Genomic DNA, 17535 nt, shown 5'->3' on the forward strand with positions numbered 1-17535 from the left:
GTGCTGAAATTATGCTACTTTAATGTGTGAAAAACAAGCTATTCTTAGCACTCTTATGCTACTCTAATGTGCTAAAAACAAGTTGCTCTTATGCTACTCTTAGCACTCTTATGCTACTTTAATGTGCTAACCGCGACTAAAATTATGCTAACTCTAATGTCCGAAGTTCTTTTAATTCTTTCATTATAAAAAAAAACATCAATCGGTTAGAGGCTTAGAGCTATTGATTTCATAGTATTCATGAGGGGTTATATGATGAGAATGATAACAAAATTTCATTCTAAGCTACTTGGATGTTTGTTTTATGGATTTGGTAATAGTCTAGCCAAACCCACTATTATTATGCGGTGCCTACTGTGTGTTTCTTTAGAAAGGCCCTCAAGAAAGAGAGCGCCAGCAACATCCCATTGTCCAAGTGAATCGATTGATGTATTTAGAAAGGGAAAAGGGACACATATAGGTTCGCAGTATACCTATGGTTATACCTATTTCTATGGTTATACCTATTTATTTGTAATATACCTATTTCTCATCTATCACCCACTAGAATTAGAGTGAAATGAAAATCGGAGATTGATTACAATAAAAGCAGTTCATAAATCGTAGTATGTACATCTTGGGGAGACAAAATTTCATGTTGGGTGATATTGATCACCCAATGAATTCAATTTCATTATAACTATAAACCATACCTAAAGGTTAAACTCCATTATGTTAGCTAGCATTCTAGCAAGTTGTTGAATGGAAATAATTGTAATGAGACTAGTAAGTTTGAAAATCTATTCTAAATTTCTAATATAGAAATCTATAGTTTTAGTGATGCCGGTGGGTTACCACACATTCCATTAACAATTAAAACACTGCGAAGCAGCTAACACTTTAGAGTTGCGAAAGCTACCCCAACATAAATCACAACGGGACATCCCTAGATGGACCTTCAAAACAAAGGTTCGGGTTGTTCTTACTTCGAGTAAATCAAGTCATGAGCGAGGAAAGGGAATATAGTAAATCCTTACCCATGGCGTGCGAGGTCTATCAAAGATGGTTCAAATTACCTTTATCTACTACCAGTAATTAGTAGGGTACCTGCGCCTAGTTAAAGGTAATCCTAAAGGCTCGGTTTGAACAAGAATATAGACTAAGAAACCCACTGGAGCAATTATGAGCTCCACATTTTGTCACCGGTCGTTGGTTATACAACTTTGTAGCCTTATATAGCCCATGAGTACACATGTTAATCTCGATATTTCACTAAGCACGTGCGAGCCTATCACCAACCATACACATAATCCTTGGAGCCTATTGTCAACCGTATCTAACACAACTTCTATGTTTTAATGAACTATGTACATTAGATAAATACTATTAGATAAATTTTTTCTATATAAGGACATATAATCGTTTATCTAAGATGCATGCTCATCAGGCTCTAAAAATACACTTCCTCATAGAAGTTCGATGGGGAGGAACTTGTTACATTTCATGAGGCCGTAGAATTGTACTCTGTGTTAGATAAATAGATAACCTGATGCACCTAAGATCTGAACTCTCGACTCTCCTACACTTGTAAGATCTGAACTCCTCGACTCTCTACACGCGTACTTATGAGATATTGCACTTATCCTTGATCAATAAGAAGTTCGATGGGCCGGGAACTTTTACATTTTAGAATTGTACTCGTGTTAGATAAATAGATAACCAATGCACCTAAGATCTGAACTCCTCGACTCTCCTACACTTGCACTTATGAGATATTGGCACGTATCCTTGATCAATAAGAAGTTCGATGGATGGAGGGAACTTGTTACATTTCATGAGGCTGTAGAATTGTACTTGCGGGCATAGATTATTTATTTGATTGGTGGCCTTGAGAGAATTCATTTGTTCTTCACTTGTTGTTTTAGTTGTTTAGATGTAAAGAGTCATCCTATTTCAATCGAGTGTGAGTTAGAATACTTGTTAGCCACCTTTTTTCATTCGATGAGATTATTTGTAACCGACATTTGGATGGTTGGGGTGAGGGGGATTGTACACGAGATAGCCACACAAAACTCAAACTTGTCAACATAACGAGGAGGCATGTTTAAGTTGGATGATGAGCCACTTCATGCTAAATCTGAAACACGTTAGAAGTGGGATTTTGCTCTTAACCATTTCATCAGTCCTCAAAAATAAAATGAAAAGAACATTGTTGAATACAATGAGGTATTGAGCCAACTATGGCGATACCGAAAAACAAATTCTGAGACCTATTCTAGATGCTCTATCCATCGGCATTAGTCATGAGCACTAAATAAATCGGACAATGAGTGATTCATTATCATCCTTTCTACTAATTTTACGGTATTGTTAGCAACCTTCTCTTCAATTTGAATATATTTCCGTCATAATCGCGCTCAAAAGATCATCCCCTAAGCGTCTTCTAGAATCGAATTGGACTCCTCCCTTAATAGCAACAAAGAGATTTAGCTAAACCTTTAGCCTCCATGTCCCATTAACGCGTGGTTTGAAGCAATCGGTATTGCTCCCTCCCCTTAATATCAATTCGGTACTTTTCTACAACTATTACACATAGAAAAAGCACTCCGGGATTCTTTCGATCCGTAAACCTACTAGAAAAAGTAAAATCTCGATTTGAAACCCCAATACTTATTGAGAGGCATCTTCCGGCTTAGAAAAGATCAGCTAGAGATTCCCCTCAGTCCTAGTCGAGATCTTCTCTTTCTCCAATCCGGTAGAGCGAGGCATCTCCTAACCTTAAGAAGTGAGTTTTCAAGAGAAGGGATACTTGCTCTTCAACTCCGCTCCGTTCGGTGATTTTTAGCGGCGATAGACGTAGCTTCGGGGCCTTCTTGCGAATGTCTTATCGTACCACTTGCTCTCAATCTCGTAATGCCCTTTTGTTATAGAAGCACGGCACATTTCAAGTGCGACCTAGCCAGCTTTCAAGCCTTTTATTTTAGTACCCTAACGATAAGCTAAGACCAAACTAAAGTCGATGTGACCCACGCGCCCTCTCTCGCCCTTTCATTAGAAAGAAAGTAGAAGGTAAAGGTCAGTCAACGAAACCCAATAATTAAGGAATAAGAGGGAAGCAGAGATCAAGATCCTCTCAATACAACCATTTGTCGGGAACATTGTAGATCTTCTATGGGAAATTTTAATTCTGAAACTAAAGACTAAGTATTTACAAAGCCCGACCCGTTTAGTCGGCTTCTATTCTCGTTGGGGCTGATCCTACTATTGATTAGACTTCCTAAGTAATACGTTCTAAAGCACTTCTTGGCATTCCTTCGGTTCAAAGCCGACACCCAGCCTAGATCAAAGCAAATAAGCCCATCATTTCTCTTAATTCTTTAAATGAAACAACTCATCCCTAGCTTGAAGCTGACATCATGTATTATTATGTAGTGACTCCAATTTCCACACTCATATACAACCAAATGGTATTCATGCAAGTAGAGAAAGAAAGAAAGCAAAAACTATAAGCGTAAAATTGGGTTGTTAAAATAGTATACCGAAATTCATCAGTCGATCTCGATTTAACAAACTTGTCCCCCAAATCTTCTTGGCTGATATATTTTTCGTGATATTCCAGGAGGTTTTTCTAAGCAATTCGAGTTGGTCTTTAAATGGTGCGATGTAGAACACAGTCACCGCTGCTCTTGAATTCTCTCCATTTCTCACCGATATCTTGCAAAGTACCTTTCATTGGAAGTGGTCTTCCAAGTTGAATTTCCTAAAACACATACAAAGAGATTTGAAACTAGCAAAATTAAAGACTATCTAATTAAATGAATTTTATTTTGAACTTTACCTTAATTTCATAATCTGCTTCTCCTTTGACATCGTACCGAATTGCCATGCGTGCAATGGAAACTTCGAGCGACCGGTAAACTTTGTAGCTAGCCAAATCTTTCCCGCCTTCAATATCGTTGACCATTTTGATTGAATACAACATCCACAAGTTCATTCTCTTTCATCTTTGTAAGACATTGAGCATACAAGCTTGCTCCTCACCTTTCCTTTCTCTCGATGCGTTTGATAGCATTTTCTTCCATGTTTCCAGTCGTGTCAACTTCCGTGTTAGAATTGAAGTTTTCTTCTGGATCCCTCTGATCCAGTGTTAAATTCCATGTTAGGATTGAAGTTTTCTTACGGATCCATGTTAAATAAAAGCACTGAATAAACGCATAGAGCCAAATAAGATAACAACTATAGCTTCAAAAATGATTACCTGATTTTACTTAGCCAGAGATAACAAATCAAAATAAACCAAATAAATTTGTGAGGAAAAAAATTAACGAAACAAACTTTTTCTTGGTGATAAAGCTAAAATGATAAAATATGCGGTACAGAATCGGCAATCATTCTGGATGAATATGTTTTAGGTGAATCGACCCTTCCCTCACAATTTACACGACATAAGAACCAAAGAAATTGACTTAAACGAAACTTTTCTTGTTTGTATGGTCCAATAGAGCAACCAGCGTTGATCTCATCCTCATTCTCCTCTTCATGGTAGTCTCTTTTTCAAATAGCTTCAATATATATGAACTTCACCTTATTAGGCAATCTCAACAAAACTTCAATCAAACTTCTATTATTAAACAACAAAATGAAGTTGAAGGGTTTTATCAAATGAGTTATTTTTTTTTAATGGAGAGTGGGGTTTTCACATTATAACAAATTTGGTTGAGGATCAATATAATATTAATATATAATAGTTATGTATATTTGCAAAATATTTTTCAGAATAATTAATATAAAACACCGTCAGTAGATAATATTTGAAGATTCCACATAGTGAGTCATGTATAATTTAAATAATAATTAATGGAAAATTGAGGCTGAGTAATCTTCGATGTCCCACACAAGTAAATTAAACATAATTTACTTTTTTATGTCATGTTTGTAAGGACACTATAGATGGATCGGTAGAAATTGGTATTATACACCACATTGGATAATTATAAGGAAATGTCAAAATGGATTCAAATACATAAGCTGAGCTCAAAGATAATTAGTGAAATCGAAAACTTTATGCAAATTGCATTAAACTAACGACATATAGTAACTAACAGGAAATTAGAAATTGGATGCAAATCCTTGAAAAATATTTAATGGAAAATCAGAAACGGTATGCAAATACATCAAATAAATCTTAAATAATAATTAGTGGAAAACCGAAAACTGGATGCAAATGCATTGAACTTAACTCAAAAAATAATTAACAGAAAATCAAAAATCGAATGCAATTGCATTTAACTAACATCATAGAATAATTGGTGGGAAATCGGAAACTAAATGCAAATGCATTGAAATAACCTCAAAGAATAGTTAACGGGAAATCAGAAACCGAATATAATTGTATCGAACTAACCTAAAAGGATAAATAATCAAAAACTAGATGCAGATGCATTGAACAAACCTTAAAGAGTTATTAATGAGAAATCGGAAACTGGATCCAAATGCAATGAACTAATCTCAAAGACTAATTAACGAAACATTAAAAAATTGATGAAACTGCACTGAACTAACCTAAATGAATAATTAACGGGAAATTATAAATTTGATGTAACTGCATTGAACTAACTTCAAAAAATAGTTAACGGAAAATCGAAAACTTGATTTAAAATGCATTGAACTAACCTCGAAAAGAACAATTAATATAAAATTAGAAATTGGATGCAACCGCATTGAACTAACCTCAAAAGAATAATTAACGGAAAACCAAAAATCTGGATGCAACCGCATTAAACTAAAATCGATATTAACTAACGGAAATCGTAAATTGAATGCAAATGCATTGAAATAACCTAAAAAATAGTTAACTAGAAATCGAAGTCGGATGTAACCGCATCACAATCGACCTCAAAGCATAAATCTCCACTTTTTTAGCCTTCTCACATAAGTAATTAAAGTAATTAGGAACCCAAAACGAAAGTGAGTTTATAAAACAGACTCTTTACATGTATGCAAAGTTATATAAATTGTAAACTATCGAACCAACTAGAAAAATAATTAACGGAAAATCGTAAACCTGGATCTGGATGTATTGAACTAACCTCAAAGAGTAATTAATCGGAGATTGGAACCTTGATGCAAATGCAATGAACTAATCTCAAAGACTAATTAACTAAAACATCAAAACCGGATGCAACATGTATTGCATAATTAACCTTAATGAATAACTAACGGGAAATCATAAAGTGGATGCAATTGCACTGAACTAACCTCAAATAATAATTAATGAGAAATTGGAAACTTGATAAAACTGTATTGAACTAACCTCAAAGAATAATTAATGAGAAATTGGAAACTAGATGTAACGTAATACATTAAACCAACCACAAAGAATAATTAATGAAAAATCATAAACTTGATGCAAATGCATTGAACTAATAACCCTAAAACATATTTGTATTATATGTAAGGGGAATAAATGTCTTGACAAATATAGTTTTGCATTTCAAATAGTGTTTATTATTATTCTTTTATTGTGATTGGGAATGCCTTGCTATTCAAGTAGCTTCAATATTATCTTCGCCACATTGAGCATTCTCACAAAACTTCAATCAAACTTCTATTATTAAACCTAACAATAAAAAGAAGTCGATTAGTTTTATCAAGGTTTGATACTTCCTTTTTATAGAGAGTGGTGCAAGAAATTTAAATGAGTAATTAATATAAATTTTATATCTCACAGCTATGCATAGTTGCTAATATTTTTTAGAATAATTTAATATAACGACACCCATTCATAGGACACGTTCATGTGATAAATCTTTTCAAGTGGGAGTAGTGTATTCTTTGAGGATATGGAAACAATCAATCTGTTTTAGTAATTTATACAGCATTAGTACATTAAGCCCGAGCGGTGATGATTTACCACTAAATCACCATAAATCTAATAAAACTATTATATAAGCTAGATCGAGTTTAAGATAATTTCATTTGAAAATTACAGATTAATATTCTAAATCACAAAGTGAAGAAGTTATCTCAATTTGATCCCCTAGTTTCCAAGTACTTATGCACTATAATCGCTTAGTCATTAGCGTGTATTTCGATTTATTTTCAATAAAAAATATATTCTTATTAGAAAATTTGTGTGAGACATTTTGTAAAAGCCTTTCAAAGACACAAAATATTTAATAGATCCCGGAGTATGCCGGGTCCAAAATCTAGTTGTTATTATAATCAAAGTACATAGATGCTCATATGCATTTTTAAAGTAGTTTAAGATATGCTCTAGTAAGTTATATATGTCCGTTGGTTTTAAAAAAAAAAAAAAAAAAATTATATATGTCCGTCTTGTAACAAAATGAGATTTCCACCGTCCATACCTTTAGCTTTAGGCTTTAGGAGTGAATAAAGGCAATCAAACCTTCATCATTTGATAAAGCTTTATCTAGTTTCATGTTTTTTTTTTCCTTTCAAATATGGAGGTGGAGATAGTGCCTATTATATTTTTATATTCTCTCTTTTCCCTGATGTACTCCTTTCTCTCAATCATTTCCATTTAAGTCGGTACAAATACTAATACCATTCTCATTTTGGACAGCTGAAGTTATGGTGTCCTCAGTTGGAGCATTAGAATGCGTCCAGGTTTACTATCCGTGCGGTACAAATTGTAAGGAACGCTGCCAAGGGGATCATCCAGGTGGTGTCAATCAGTGCACTGACAATATCTGCCAAGGCCCAATTTTTCGGGATATTAGGATATATCGGAGAGGCCAAAAAAAGATATATATCGGATATATCGATATGTCGGAGAGATAAATCGTTTTTGCCCATTTTGGTGATAATATTCAAAAAAATCAAAAAATCAGAATATATCGAAAATATCACCGATATATAATGATATATATCGGGATATATCGTTATATATCGGTCAACAGTCAACAAAATCGGTCAAAAGTCAAACTGTCCAACCAAGTCAAACGATATATATCGAATACATCGGAATATATCGCTGATATATATATTTATATATCGGTTTAAAAAATATTAAATTTTCAGAGCCGATATTTCGGATTTTTCAAAGTCGGATTGCTGAAAAAACGATATATATCGGCGATTTTTCGATAAATCAACCGATATTTTCGGCCTTGATATCTGCTACTGCACATATTCTTGTGATTGACGCTTTAATTAATGTTTTCTGAAGTCTAGAACCTCCACATGAATAAATTACTTTTTTCCGATTGCAAATTTGCAATCTGTATGTTTGTCAAGTCTTTTCTTTTATTTTCCAAAAAGAAGTTTCGTCAGCTAAAAGATGAATTTAGAAGACTACTAAGGGGAATAATACTATGACTAACCAATCTTTTAAAGCTGTGCACTGACAACACAAGGATTTTTTAAAACCCACTATCAACGGAGTGTTTAATCAACAGGACTGTGTACGCTTTAACGCTCTTGCTACAGTATGAAAAGTTATAGCATATGAAGAACTGTTCAGCGAACTCTTGGAGAGCAATCCCTAGATTGATAGCTTCCTTTACTGGCAACAGCTACTATCTCCTGCCACAATATTGAATGGATACTGCCATACGGGGGTTGGAGAAACTCAATAACATCCTAACTTCATATCTTGAAGTACTTGTATCCATATTCAGGATTTGTCATCCCTTCCTCCCAATCACCCATGCGGCGCCCACCAAAAACCATTTGTTGAATTCCCAAGTACCTGGGAAGTGTACAATTGGGTTAACCAGTAGATATTATTGCTTGATCATGAAGTGTTGCTAGCAAGCAAGGAGAGAGAGAGAGAGTTTGCTTTGTTTTATGGACAACGTTTGTTTACTCACTCTGAGCTCAGTACAGTTAAGCAATTGAGAAGTACATCAACTGCAAAGATATCAGAAGTTCCAAGGTCCACCCTGTTTGACGAAGTAAGTAAGATCAATGCACTTGCAGTTGGTGGATAAGCATACAACGACACTATCAATTAAGAGCAATGTGAAAATAATGCCAAAAGCTCGTACCAAACACGGCCCCAGTTATCCTGAAATTCAACATCACCAATATCATGGAAAGATGATGGCATTACTTTGAAACCTTTATCTGCATCATAGATGGGGTTATGCTCCATGGACGAATTTGCCAACTGCAATTCATTACCAAATGGAAATTGTAACAAAATCGTTGGTTCCAAATAATTTAGAATCCACAAATACTACTATGCACCACATATATTTACTTGCAACCATGTAAGACCAACTGATTAGTTTGATTCGTAGTTAGATAATAATAGTGTCGATTCACATGTTATTACTAGCTTAGATTTGAATGTTAGATGTCAATCTAAAAGAGGTTGGAGATGGTGGTGTTCAATGATTGACTATGCTCACATCACAAACGGAAACACAAACATACCTGTAGATTAGAAGAGTTGAAAGCTCCCAAAGCGACCCATGACATACCATGGTGAATAACCTGAAAAGACAAACAAAACAGATGAGGATAAAGAGTAACAATAGAGTAGTAGTAAAGGCAAAGGGCAATAAATAATATAGGTTTGGATAACAAGGAAAGTTTGAAGTAGGCGACATACACTACCAATGAGATCAACATCACGATGGGTTGGAGAGCCATACAACTCAAACCATATATAAGAATCGATTGGATTGAAGCTTCAAAACCAAACAAGCAAGATTTTGATTAACAATTAATAATAGAATAAATAGTAACGGAAAGTTGCAAATGAAAGGGAACAAGGGGAAAAAAATATCAAACAATTGGAGGTTGTTGTTCCCTTACTGAAGTGACTTTGAATGCTAGAACCAGAGCTGGGTCTTGGACTTGCCGAGGAAGTCTTTTACCACCTTTCCTGCGAACTTCGTTCTTGGACCATCGCTTCATTAGTTCAGATTTCCAATGCTATCGCCCGAGGATGACCGCGGAGCTTCGGCGTCATGCTTGCAAGCATCCTCGAGGACTTTGGCCCACGCGGGTACTTGTGGGTCTTCAGTATTCTCTCTTCCTCTTGTCTTCCCTCACTTTAACTAGTCGGGCTTTCCAGACCGGTTCGAGAACCTTGGCGGCAAAGACCAACCGATACTTGGTGCCGTCATAATCAACATCTCGAAAATTTTACTACGGATGACAATGGTAAGACTACTAGAAGATGAGGAGTTAGCTAAGTTGTTGTTTAGAAATCGGCCGATATAATTACCTTGTCGAGAGCAAGAAAGCGGTGGACCACGATTCCGCGAGAGCAAGCTGTTCATCATTTGATTGGGGATGTGCGATTGACTGAATTGGAGACACGAAGTTCAGTTTTAGAAAGCGGAATTTTGTGCCAAACACGACTCTCTCTATTATTTGGTGATTCAAAACATAACATTTGTGTTTTCAACAGGTCCATTGAACCAAAGGTCATCATGAACAATTTTAGCCAATTACTCTAAATTCTTTGCATTAGAGAACCCGACCCTCTATACCGTATTGTCAACTAAATACCATGATAATATACATTGTAATGCATTTTGCGCCCATTTCTATTATCCACGTTTCTATCAAATTACACACCTAAATTATCCACGCTTACCATAACCGATGCACCGTAAACCACCATATATACCTATTACATATCTGAGAAACCTAGGAATCAAGATTTGGTCATTCCTCGATAATCTTCTACACTCCTACTCATCTGTTGGTCCATATATTGGCGTTGGAGTTAGTCTACTTTCTATGAAAATGGCAATATGGTTAAGCAAGCCTCCTCTTTCATCTTTCTTTGATACATATGCTACATGCAGTTGACGACACCTGATTTCCACTTTAGGACATGACTTAGACCCACGAAAGTCTTGATCAAATGGATTGACATTGTTTCTAATGAACCTTAATCGCTTCTTCTTTGGCGATTGGGCAATAAATAATATAGGTTTGGATAACAAGGAAATTTGGAAGTAGACGACATACACTACCAATGAGACCGACATCACGATCAGTTGGAGAGCCATACAACTCAAACCATTTATAAGAATCGGTTGGATTGAAGCTGCAAAGCCAAGCAATCAAGATTTTGATTAACAATAAATAATAGAATAAATAGTACGGAAAGTTGCAAATGAAAGGGAACAGGGGGGGAAAAAATATCAAACAATTGGAGGTTGTTGTTCCCTTACTCTCTGAAGCTGACTTTGAATGCTTGGACAAAGCCGGTCTTGGACTTGTTGAGGAAGTCTTTTTACCACCTTTCTGCCGAACTTCGTTCTCGGACCATCCGCTTCATTAGTTCAGAATTTCCAATGCTATCGCCCGAGGGGAATGACCGCAGGCTTCGGCGTGGTTAACAAGCATCCTTGAGGACTTGACCCACCACGGGGGTACTTATTGGGTTCGTATTCTCTCTTTCCTCTTGTCTTCCCTCACTTTAACTAGTCTCAGAGGCTTCGCCATCTTGGTTCTCAAACCTTTGGCGACACCAACCGATACTTGGTCGCGAGTCATAATCAACATCGAGAATTTTACTACATCGACATTGGTAAGTCTCTTTGGAGGATGAGGAGTTAGTTAAGTTGTTGTTTAGAAACCGCCGATATAATTACCTTGTCGAGCAAGCGATGGACCAAGCATTCACAAAGCAACCGCTTATCATCGATTGGGGATGTCGGTTGTTGAATTAGAATTACGAGTTCAATTTTAGAAGAAAGCAGAATTTTGTGCCAACACGGTGACTCTCTCTATTATTTGGTGATTCAAAAACATAATATTTGTGTTTGCACGGTGACTCTCTATTATTTGGTGATTCAAAACATAACATTTGTGTTTTTGCCAAGCGGTCCATTGAACCAAAGGCCATCTTGAACAATTTTAGTCAATTACTCTAAATTCTTTGTATTTTCTCATTAAAGAACCCGATTCTATACCGTATTGTCGACAAAATACCATGATAATATACATTGTAATGAATTTATTTGAAACTTCTATTATCCACGTTTCTATCAAATTACACACGGCATCATCCACACTGCCATAACCGATGCCTGTAAACAACCATATATACCTATTACATATACAGAAATCTATAAATCAGTATTTGGTCATTCCTCGCCTAAACCTCTACACTCATGCTCATCTGTTGGTCCATATTATGATGTTGGAGTTCCGTTTACTTTCTTTGAAAATGGCAATATGGTTAAGCAAGCCTCCTCTGTTTTGTTACTCTTTTATTCTCATATGTTTGGTTTGTCTTTTCAGGTTATTCATTCATGGTATGTCATGGGTCGTTTGGGAGCTTTCGACTCTTCTAATCTACAGGTATGTTTGTGTTTCCGTTTGTGATATGACCATAGTCAATTATTGCACATCACCATATCCAACCTCCTTCAGATTGACATCTAACATTCAAATCTAAGCTAGTAATAACATGTGAATCGACACTAGTATTATCTATCTGCGCAATCAAACTGATCAGTTGGTATGATTGCGCAGTTAGATAATTCTAGTGTCGATTGACACAGAAATACCAACTGATTAGTGACACAAAAGACCAACTAATCAGTTTCATTGCGCAGTTAGATAATACTAGTGTCGATTCACATGTTATTACTAGCTTAGATTTAAATGTTAGATGTCAATCTGAAGGAGGTTGGAGATGGTGGTGTGCAATGATTGACTATGCTCACATCACAAACGGAAACACAAACATACCTGTAGATTAGAAGTGTTGAAAGCTCCCAAACGACCCATGACCCATGACGTACCATGACTGAATAACCTGAAAAGACAAACAAAACATATGAGAATGAAAGAGTAACAAAACAGAGGAGGCTTGCTTAACCATATTGCCATTTTCATAGAAAGTAGACGGAACTCCAACGTCAATATATGGACCAACAGATGAGCAAGTGTAAGAGGATTATGCGAGGAATGGCCATCTTGATTCCTAGGTTTTCGTATATGTAATAGGTATATATGGTGGTTTCTGAGCATCGATTATAGCAGCGTGGATGCTATCGTGTGTAATTTGATAGAAACGTGGATAATAGAAGCTGAAAGCACAAATGCATTACAATGTATATTATCATGGTATTTAAGCGACAATACGGTATAGGTCGGGTTCTATAATGAGAAAATACAAAAAGAATTTAGAGTAATTGACTAAATTGTTCATGATGGCCTTTGGTTCAATGGACCTGTAGGCAAACACAAATGTTATGTTTTTGAATCACCAAATAATAGAGAGTCAATCGTGTTGGCACAAAATTCCGCTTTCTCTCTAAAACTGAACTTGTGTCTCCAATTGATCGATCGCGACATCCCAATCGGATGATGGCGGTTGCTTTTCGTGAATGCTTGGTCCACCACTTGCTCTCGACAAGGTAATTATATCGGCCGATTTCTAAACAACTTAGCCAACTCCTCATCTTCTAGTAGACTTACCAATGTCGTCTGTAGTAAAATTTCTGGGGATGTTGATTATGATGGCAACCAAGTATCGGTTAGTGTCTGCGCCAAAGTTTGGGAACCAAAGTCTTAGAAGTCGGAGACTAGTTAAAGTGAGGAAGACAAGAGAAAGAGAGAATACTAAGCGCATTCCACAAGTACACCGTGGGCCAAAGTCCTCGAGGATGCTTGCAAAGCTGGCATATTGAGCTCCATGTTGTCTTGGCGATAGCATTGGAAATCCTAAACTAATGAAGCAGATGGTCCGAGAACGAGTTCGCAGGAAAGGTGGTAAAAAAGACTTCCTCGGCAAGTCCAAGACCGGCTTTGTCCTAGCATTCAAAGTTAGCTTCAGAGAGTAAGGGAACAACAACCTCCAATTGTTTGATATTTTTTCCCCCCCTGTTCCCTTTCATTTGCAACTTTCCATACTATTTATTCTATTATTAATTGTTAATCAAAATCTTGCTTGCTTGGTTTTGCGGCTTCAATCCAACCAATTCTTATATATGGTTTGAGTTGTATGGCTCTCCAACCCGATCGGATGTCGATCTCATTGGTAGTGTATGTCGCCTACTTCCAACTTTCCTTGTTATCCAAACCTATATTATTTATTGCCCTTTGCCTTACTACTACTGGTCCAACAAGGTCAGAACTTGGATAAGTGTACAAAACTGTTCAAGTCCAGAAGCCTTTTAATCTCACAAAGTTATATGTTGATATGCCCCAACATGTTTAAAGACCTTGCTGGACCAGTTGTACTCCTGTATTTTGCTATTATAAAAGTAAACTTCTTTTTTGATAAAAAAAATAAAAAAAAAATAAAAAATAAAAAAGAAAAAGAAAGAGTATGTTATATGATATAAAGTTATAAACATTTTTGGTAGCATGTCACTTGATTTTAGCACAATGAGTTCTGATCCATATTCCACACTTCAAAATTTTCTGAAATTTCGATACAGAAATTTATACTTCCATCGTCTTCACAGTTCTACCATCAGCTCAAAGATCTTCAACACTTTCAAAAGTACATACAGATGCTAATGGAATCAACTGTAGTAATATCCATATCTTAGTCCCACAACTTCGCTTTGGCGTCCGAAATTTGGCAGATACTCAATGGGGTATCTGGACGAAAAATCCAACAAAGGATGTCGAATAATATCAATCCGACCAATAAGCTTATTAAACAGAATTATCCAATCCTTGCAACTCAAATTGGCTATAGTATGGGATTCGTGTCTCTACATATTAAAAAAGGGTGTTTTAACTCATTAACAAATGACATATATAGCATTGAGTTTCTTTCTCTGGATTGTTGTGTGAATATGTCTAGGGGTTATCTTTCTTTCTAGAGGTGTGTAGATTTCTACCCCAAAAATTTGGCGTAAATCGTAAAAACACCATCACAGGGGTGACAGGGGAACATAATGAGTTCGAGTTCCTACCATGGACAAATGAGAAATCCAATAATACTAGATTTACTGCATAGCAGTGGAGCCGTGAACAGGGGAGAGGAAGAGAGAGAGTGGGCATGGGTGAAGAGAAGAAGGAGAGGCAGTAAGGGAGAGAAGGCAGAAGTAAAAAAGAAGGGGGACCCAAGAGTTGGCTCCGCTCACGGATTAAAGAAAAATATTCATCTAAAAAGTAAATTCCAATAAATAAATTAAAATTTTTGTGAAGTTCATATGTTAGGACGGATATTGTGTATGAAACATATACCTCAAGAAGTAGAAGTCCTACAACACCAAGCACAAGCCCTATAACTCCAACGGTGCCAATTGAGTCACCAAATAACAAGGCTCTGAAATGGCAACGGTCAAAGGTTGAGAATCAATAATAACCTGCAGTTTTCTGTTATGTTAGAATTGGATTGTGCATAGTAAAGCCAAGTAGTACGATAACACGCTATAACATTTAAAACTAAGTTATAAAAAGGGTAAAGATGCATTTGTTTGCTACTCTTTTAACATTTCACTGGAAACAAATTAAAGAAGATGAACAGAATGAATTGAGCTATGTATGTGGCAGAAGAATGAAGAAACACTATAAATATAAGACGACCTCCCTCCTCTAAAACAAGTTTATATTGGGAAAGCAAATACCTTTGATGCCAAGTAAATAAGACCATAAACCAAATGTATTAATCCAATTGTAGCAAGTGTGTTAGAGCCAAATGTAATGAACTAAAGTTTGTAAAAGTGCAATAAACTTGTTATTAGAAGGAAAGTGATGAGAGAAGATAAACATACACTGCCCAAGCCGGCTGAAGTTAGAGCAAGAAATCCTTGAAAACAAGTGGCGTCAACGAGGGCAAGCCAGGCCATAGGAGCAGTAGGCAGTTTCCTGCCAGTGGAGAGCGCAAAAGCAACGAGCAAGAGGCCGGCAGGGAGAAGGCGGAAGGAGGAGACAAAGAAAGGGCCGGCCCTGGGTAAAACATCCTTCATAGCGACCATGGCAGTGCCCCAGAAGAAGAAGGGAGATATGAGAAGAGCCCAATCCAACAACAAGGAGACATTGTTGGTGTTGTTGGAATGGGTTCGAAAGGAGGAGACATTACTGGGGTGCTGCTGTAGGAGTAACAACTCATCATCACATTCGACGTCGAGACCAGTGGCAACACAACCGAGAGGAAGTGAGTCGGAATCGGTTCTTCTTCTATTGGTAGTTGTTCTGCTGAAGGTGAGAGACCTACTACGACTACGTTGTGTTGTTGGAGAAGAAACATTTGGACGATGAAATAGGTAGTTGTTCTTATTTGATGAGCAGGTGATGGTTTTGGTGGGAAGGAGAAAAGAAAGTGATTTTAGTGTTATAAGCGGTACTACGGACATCGAGAGCCAACGATTCAACGACAATAGAAGAAGAGTGGTAGTAATATCTTCGGTGACAAAAGAAGGAAAGGGGGGCTTGGTACCTAATAATAATGACTCCCGCGGGTCCCACCCATCCTCACATTGTTAGGTCTTTTTTATTTGACTAGGTTCACTCTGTCTGTGACCAATTAAAAATTGAAAAACTCGATCTCACAATTTTTAATACACTAGCCACTGTGCACGTGGTACCCATTGAGTTTTTTTTTTTTAAATTATAAACGTTAAATTTTTATTTTACTCTTGAAAAAAAAAAACTATGAATTACCAAATTGCCCCTGGGACGTACACCAAAACACTGCTACTCAACCTGTTGGGTTGTGGAACCGTCGAGCGAATGAAGCTCCGGTATCTCACCAGCAAGCTTTAGAGTTTTGAAACTTCTTCGGAATTTCGACGATTTGTCGATATTTCGGCCCCAAACCCATTTTTCTCCCATTTTTTCTATGTACACCTATATAAAGGAAATAGATTAGGGTTTTGAGATAACTTTGAGAGATTCATTTCTTGGGTATTGTGGGAGCTCTATTGAGCTAGGGTTTGAATGAGGCCTCTTGTTCTTGATTCTTGATATCTCTTGTAAACTCTCCAATCTTTGCTATAAAGGAAACTTGGCTCTTGTGTGGATGTAGGTAATATTTACCGAACCACCTTAAATCTTTGTGTCTCTTTGCATGATTTACTTCCATTATTATTGTTTGCTTGCTATGGGTGATGATAAATTGGTGTCTTTGCTTGTTTGAGTTTGTTGTGATAACTACCAAAGTCTTGGGTGGGTGATTTTCTTGGTGTGAGCTCCAAGTTGAAATCATTTGGGATAGAAAGTAACTAGATTGAGGTGTGACCTTCTAGTGAAATCTCCCAACAAGTGGTATCGAGCTACAGGAGGTGAATGAGCTACTGAGGGGTGTGTGAGGAAAAGACTCCACCTTTAGCATTGGAGGCTAGGTGTTCGAGGAAATTCCTCCGGAGAGGTTCTCCACCGTTGGTTTTGATTCAAGAAAGTCATGACGGAAAACAAAGAAAGCTACTGAGGATAGAAGTTTGATGGAACAAACTTTGGCTATTGGAAGATGCAAATTGAGGACGCTCTCTATCAAAAGGATTTGATGGAAACATTGATAAGTGAAGCCCGAGGAGATTCCGCAAGACAAATGGGATTTGCGGGATAGAAAGGCCTTAGCCACAATCCGATTGAAGTCTTTTCGAAGTCGGTAGCCTTCAATATTAAGATCGAAGAAGGCGGGAAGTCTCT

The 17535-nt window shown here is 36.8% G+C and overlaps 1 protein-coding gene and 1 long non-coding RNA gene across 3 annotated transcripts; both read right to left on the reverse strand.

The window, feature by feature from the left end:
• Positions 1 to 8302: 8302 nt before the first annotated feature.
• LOC147500360 (uncharacterized) lies at positions 8303 to 9870 on the reverse strand. Its single transcript, XM_086563636.1, has 5 exons — positions 9745 to 9870; positions 9385 to 9444; positions 8994 to 9115; positions 8817 to 8888; positions 8303 to 8695 (listed from the first exon to the last, which is right to left on the reverse strand). Exons 1-5 carry the CDS (start codon positions 9868 to 9870, stop codon positions 8593 to 8595), a joined length of 483 nt encoding a protein of 160 aa, XP_086419762.1. The 3' UTR covers positions 8303 to 8592.
• A 360-nt stretch (positions 9871 to 10230) lies between these two features.
• On the reverse strand, positions 10231 to 16307 carry LOC147500361 (uncharacterized). 2 transcript variants are annotated; one of them, XR_015196316.1, is made up of 3 exons: positions 15660 to 16307; positions 15130 to 15251; positions 10231 to 10263 (listed from the first exon to the last, which is right to left on the reverse strand). It is a non-coding gene; the product is annotated as an uncharacterized LOC147500361 (long non-coding RNA). The 2 variants fall into 2 exon arrangements; XR_015196317.1 differs by lacking the exon at positions 10231 to 10263 and adding an exon at positions 11952 to 12739.
• Positions 16308 to 17535: the final 1228 nt, after the last annotated feature.

The sequence above is a fragment of the Coptis chinensis genome, chromosome 5, assembly GCF_015680905.1.
Source record: "Coptis chinensis isolate HL-2020 chromosome 5, ASM1568090v1, whole genome shotgun sequence".
Lineage (NCBI taxonomy): Eukaryota > Viridiplantae > Streptophyta > Magnoliopsida > Ranunculales > Ranunculaceae > Coptis > Coptis chinensis.

Excerpts from the sequence above, each read along its gene's own strand:
- LOC147500360 (XM_086563636.1), bottom strand. The coding sequence starts at position 9,870 with ATGAAGCGATGGTCCAAGAACGAAGTTCGCAGGAAAGGTGGTAAAAGA. Across the intron at positions 8,889-8,993 it reads GATAACTGGGGCCGTGTTTG|GGTGGACCTTGGAACTTCTG; the intron begins GTACGAGCTTTT and ends TTCGTCAAACAG. Across the intron at positions 8,696-8,816 it reads TTAACTGTACTGAGCTCAGA|GTACTTGGGAATTCAACAAA; the intron begins GTGAGTAAACAA and ends TACACTTCCCAG.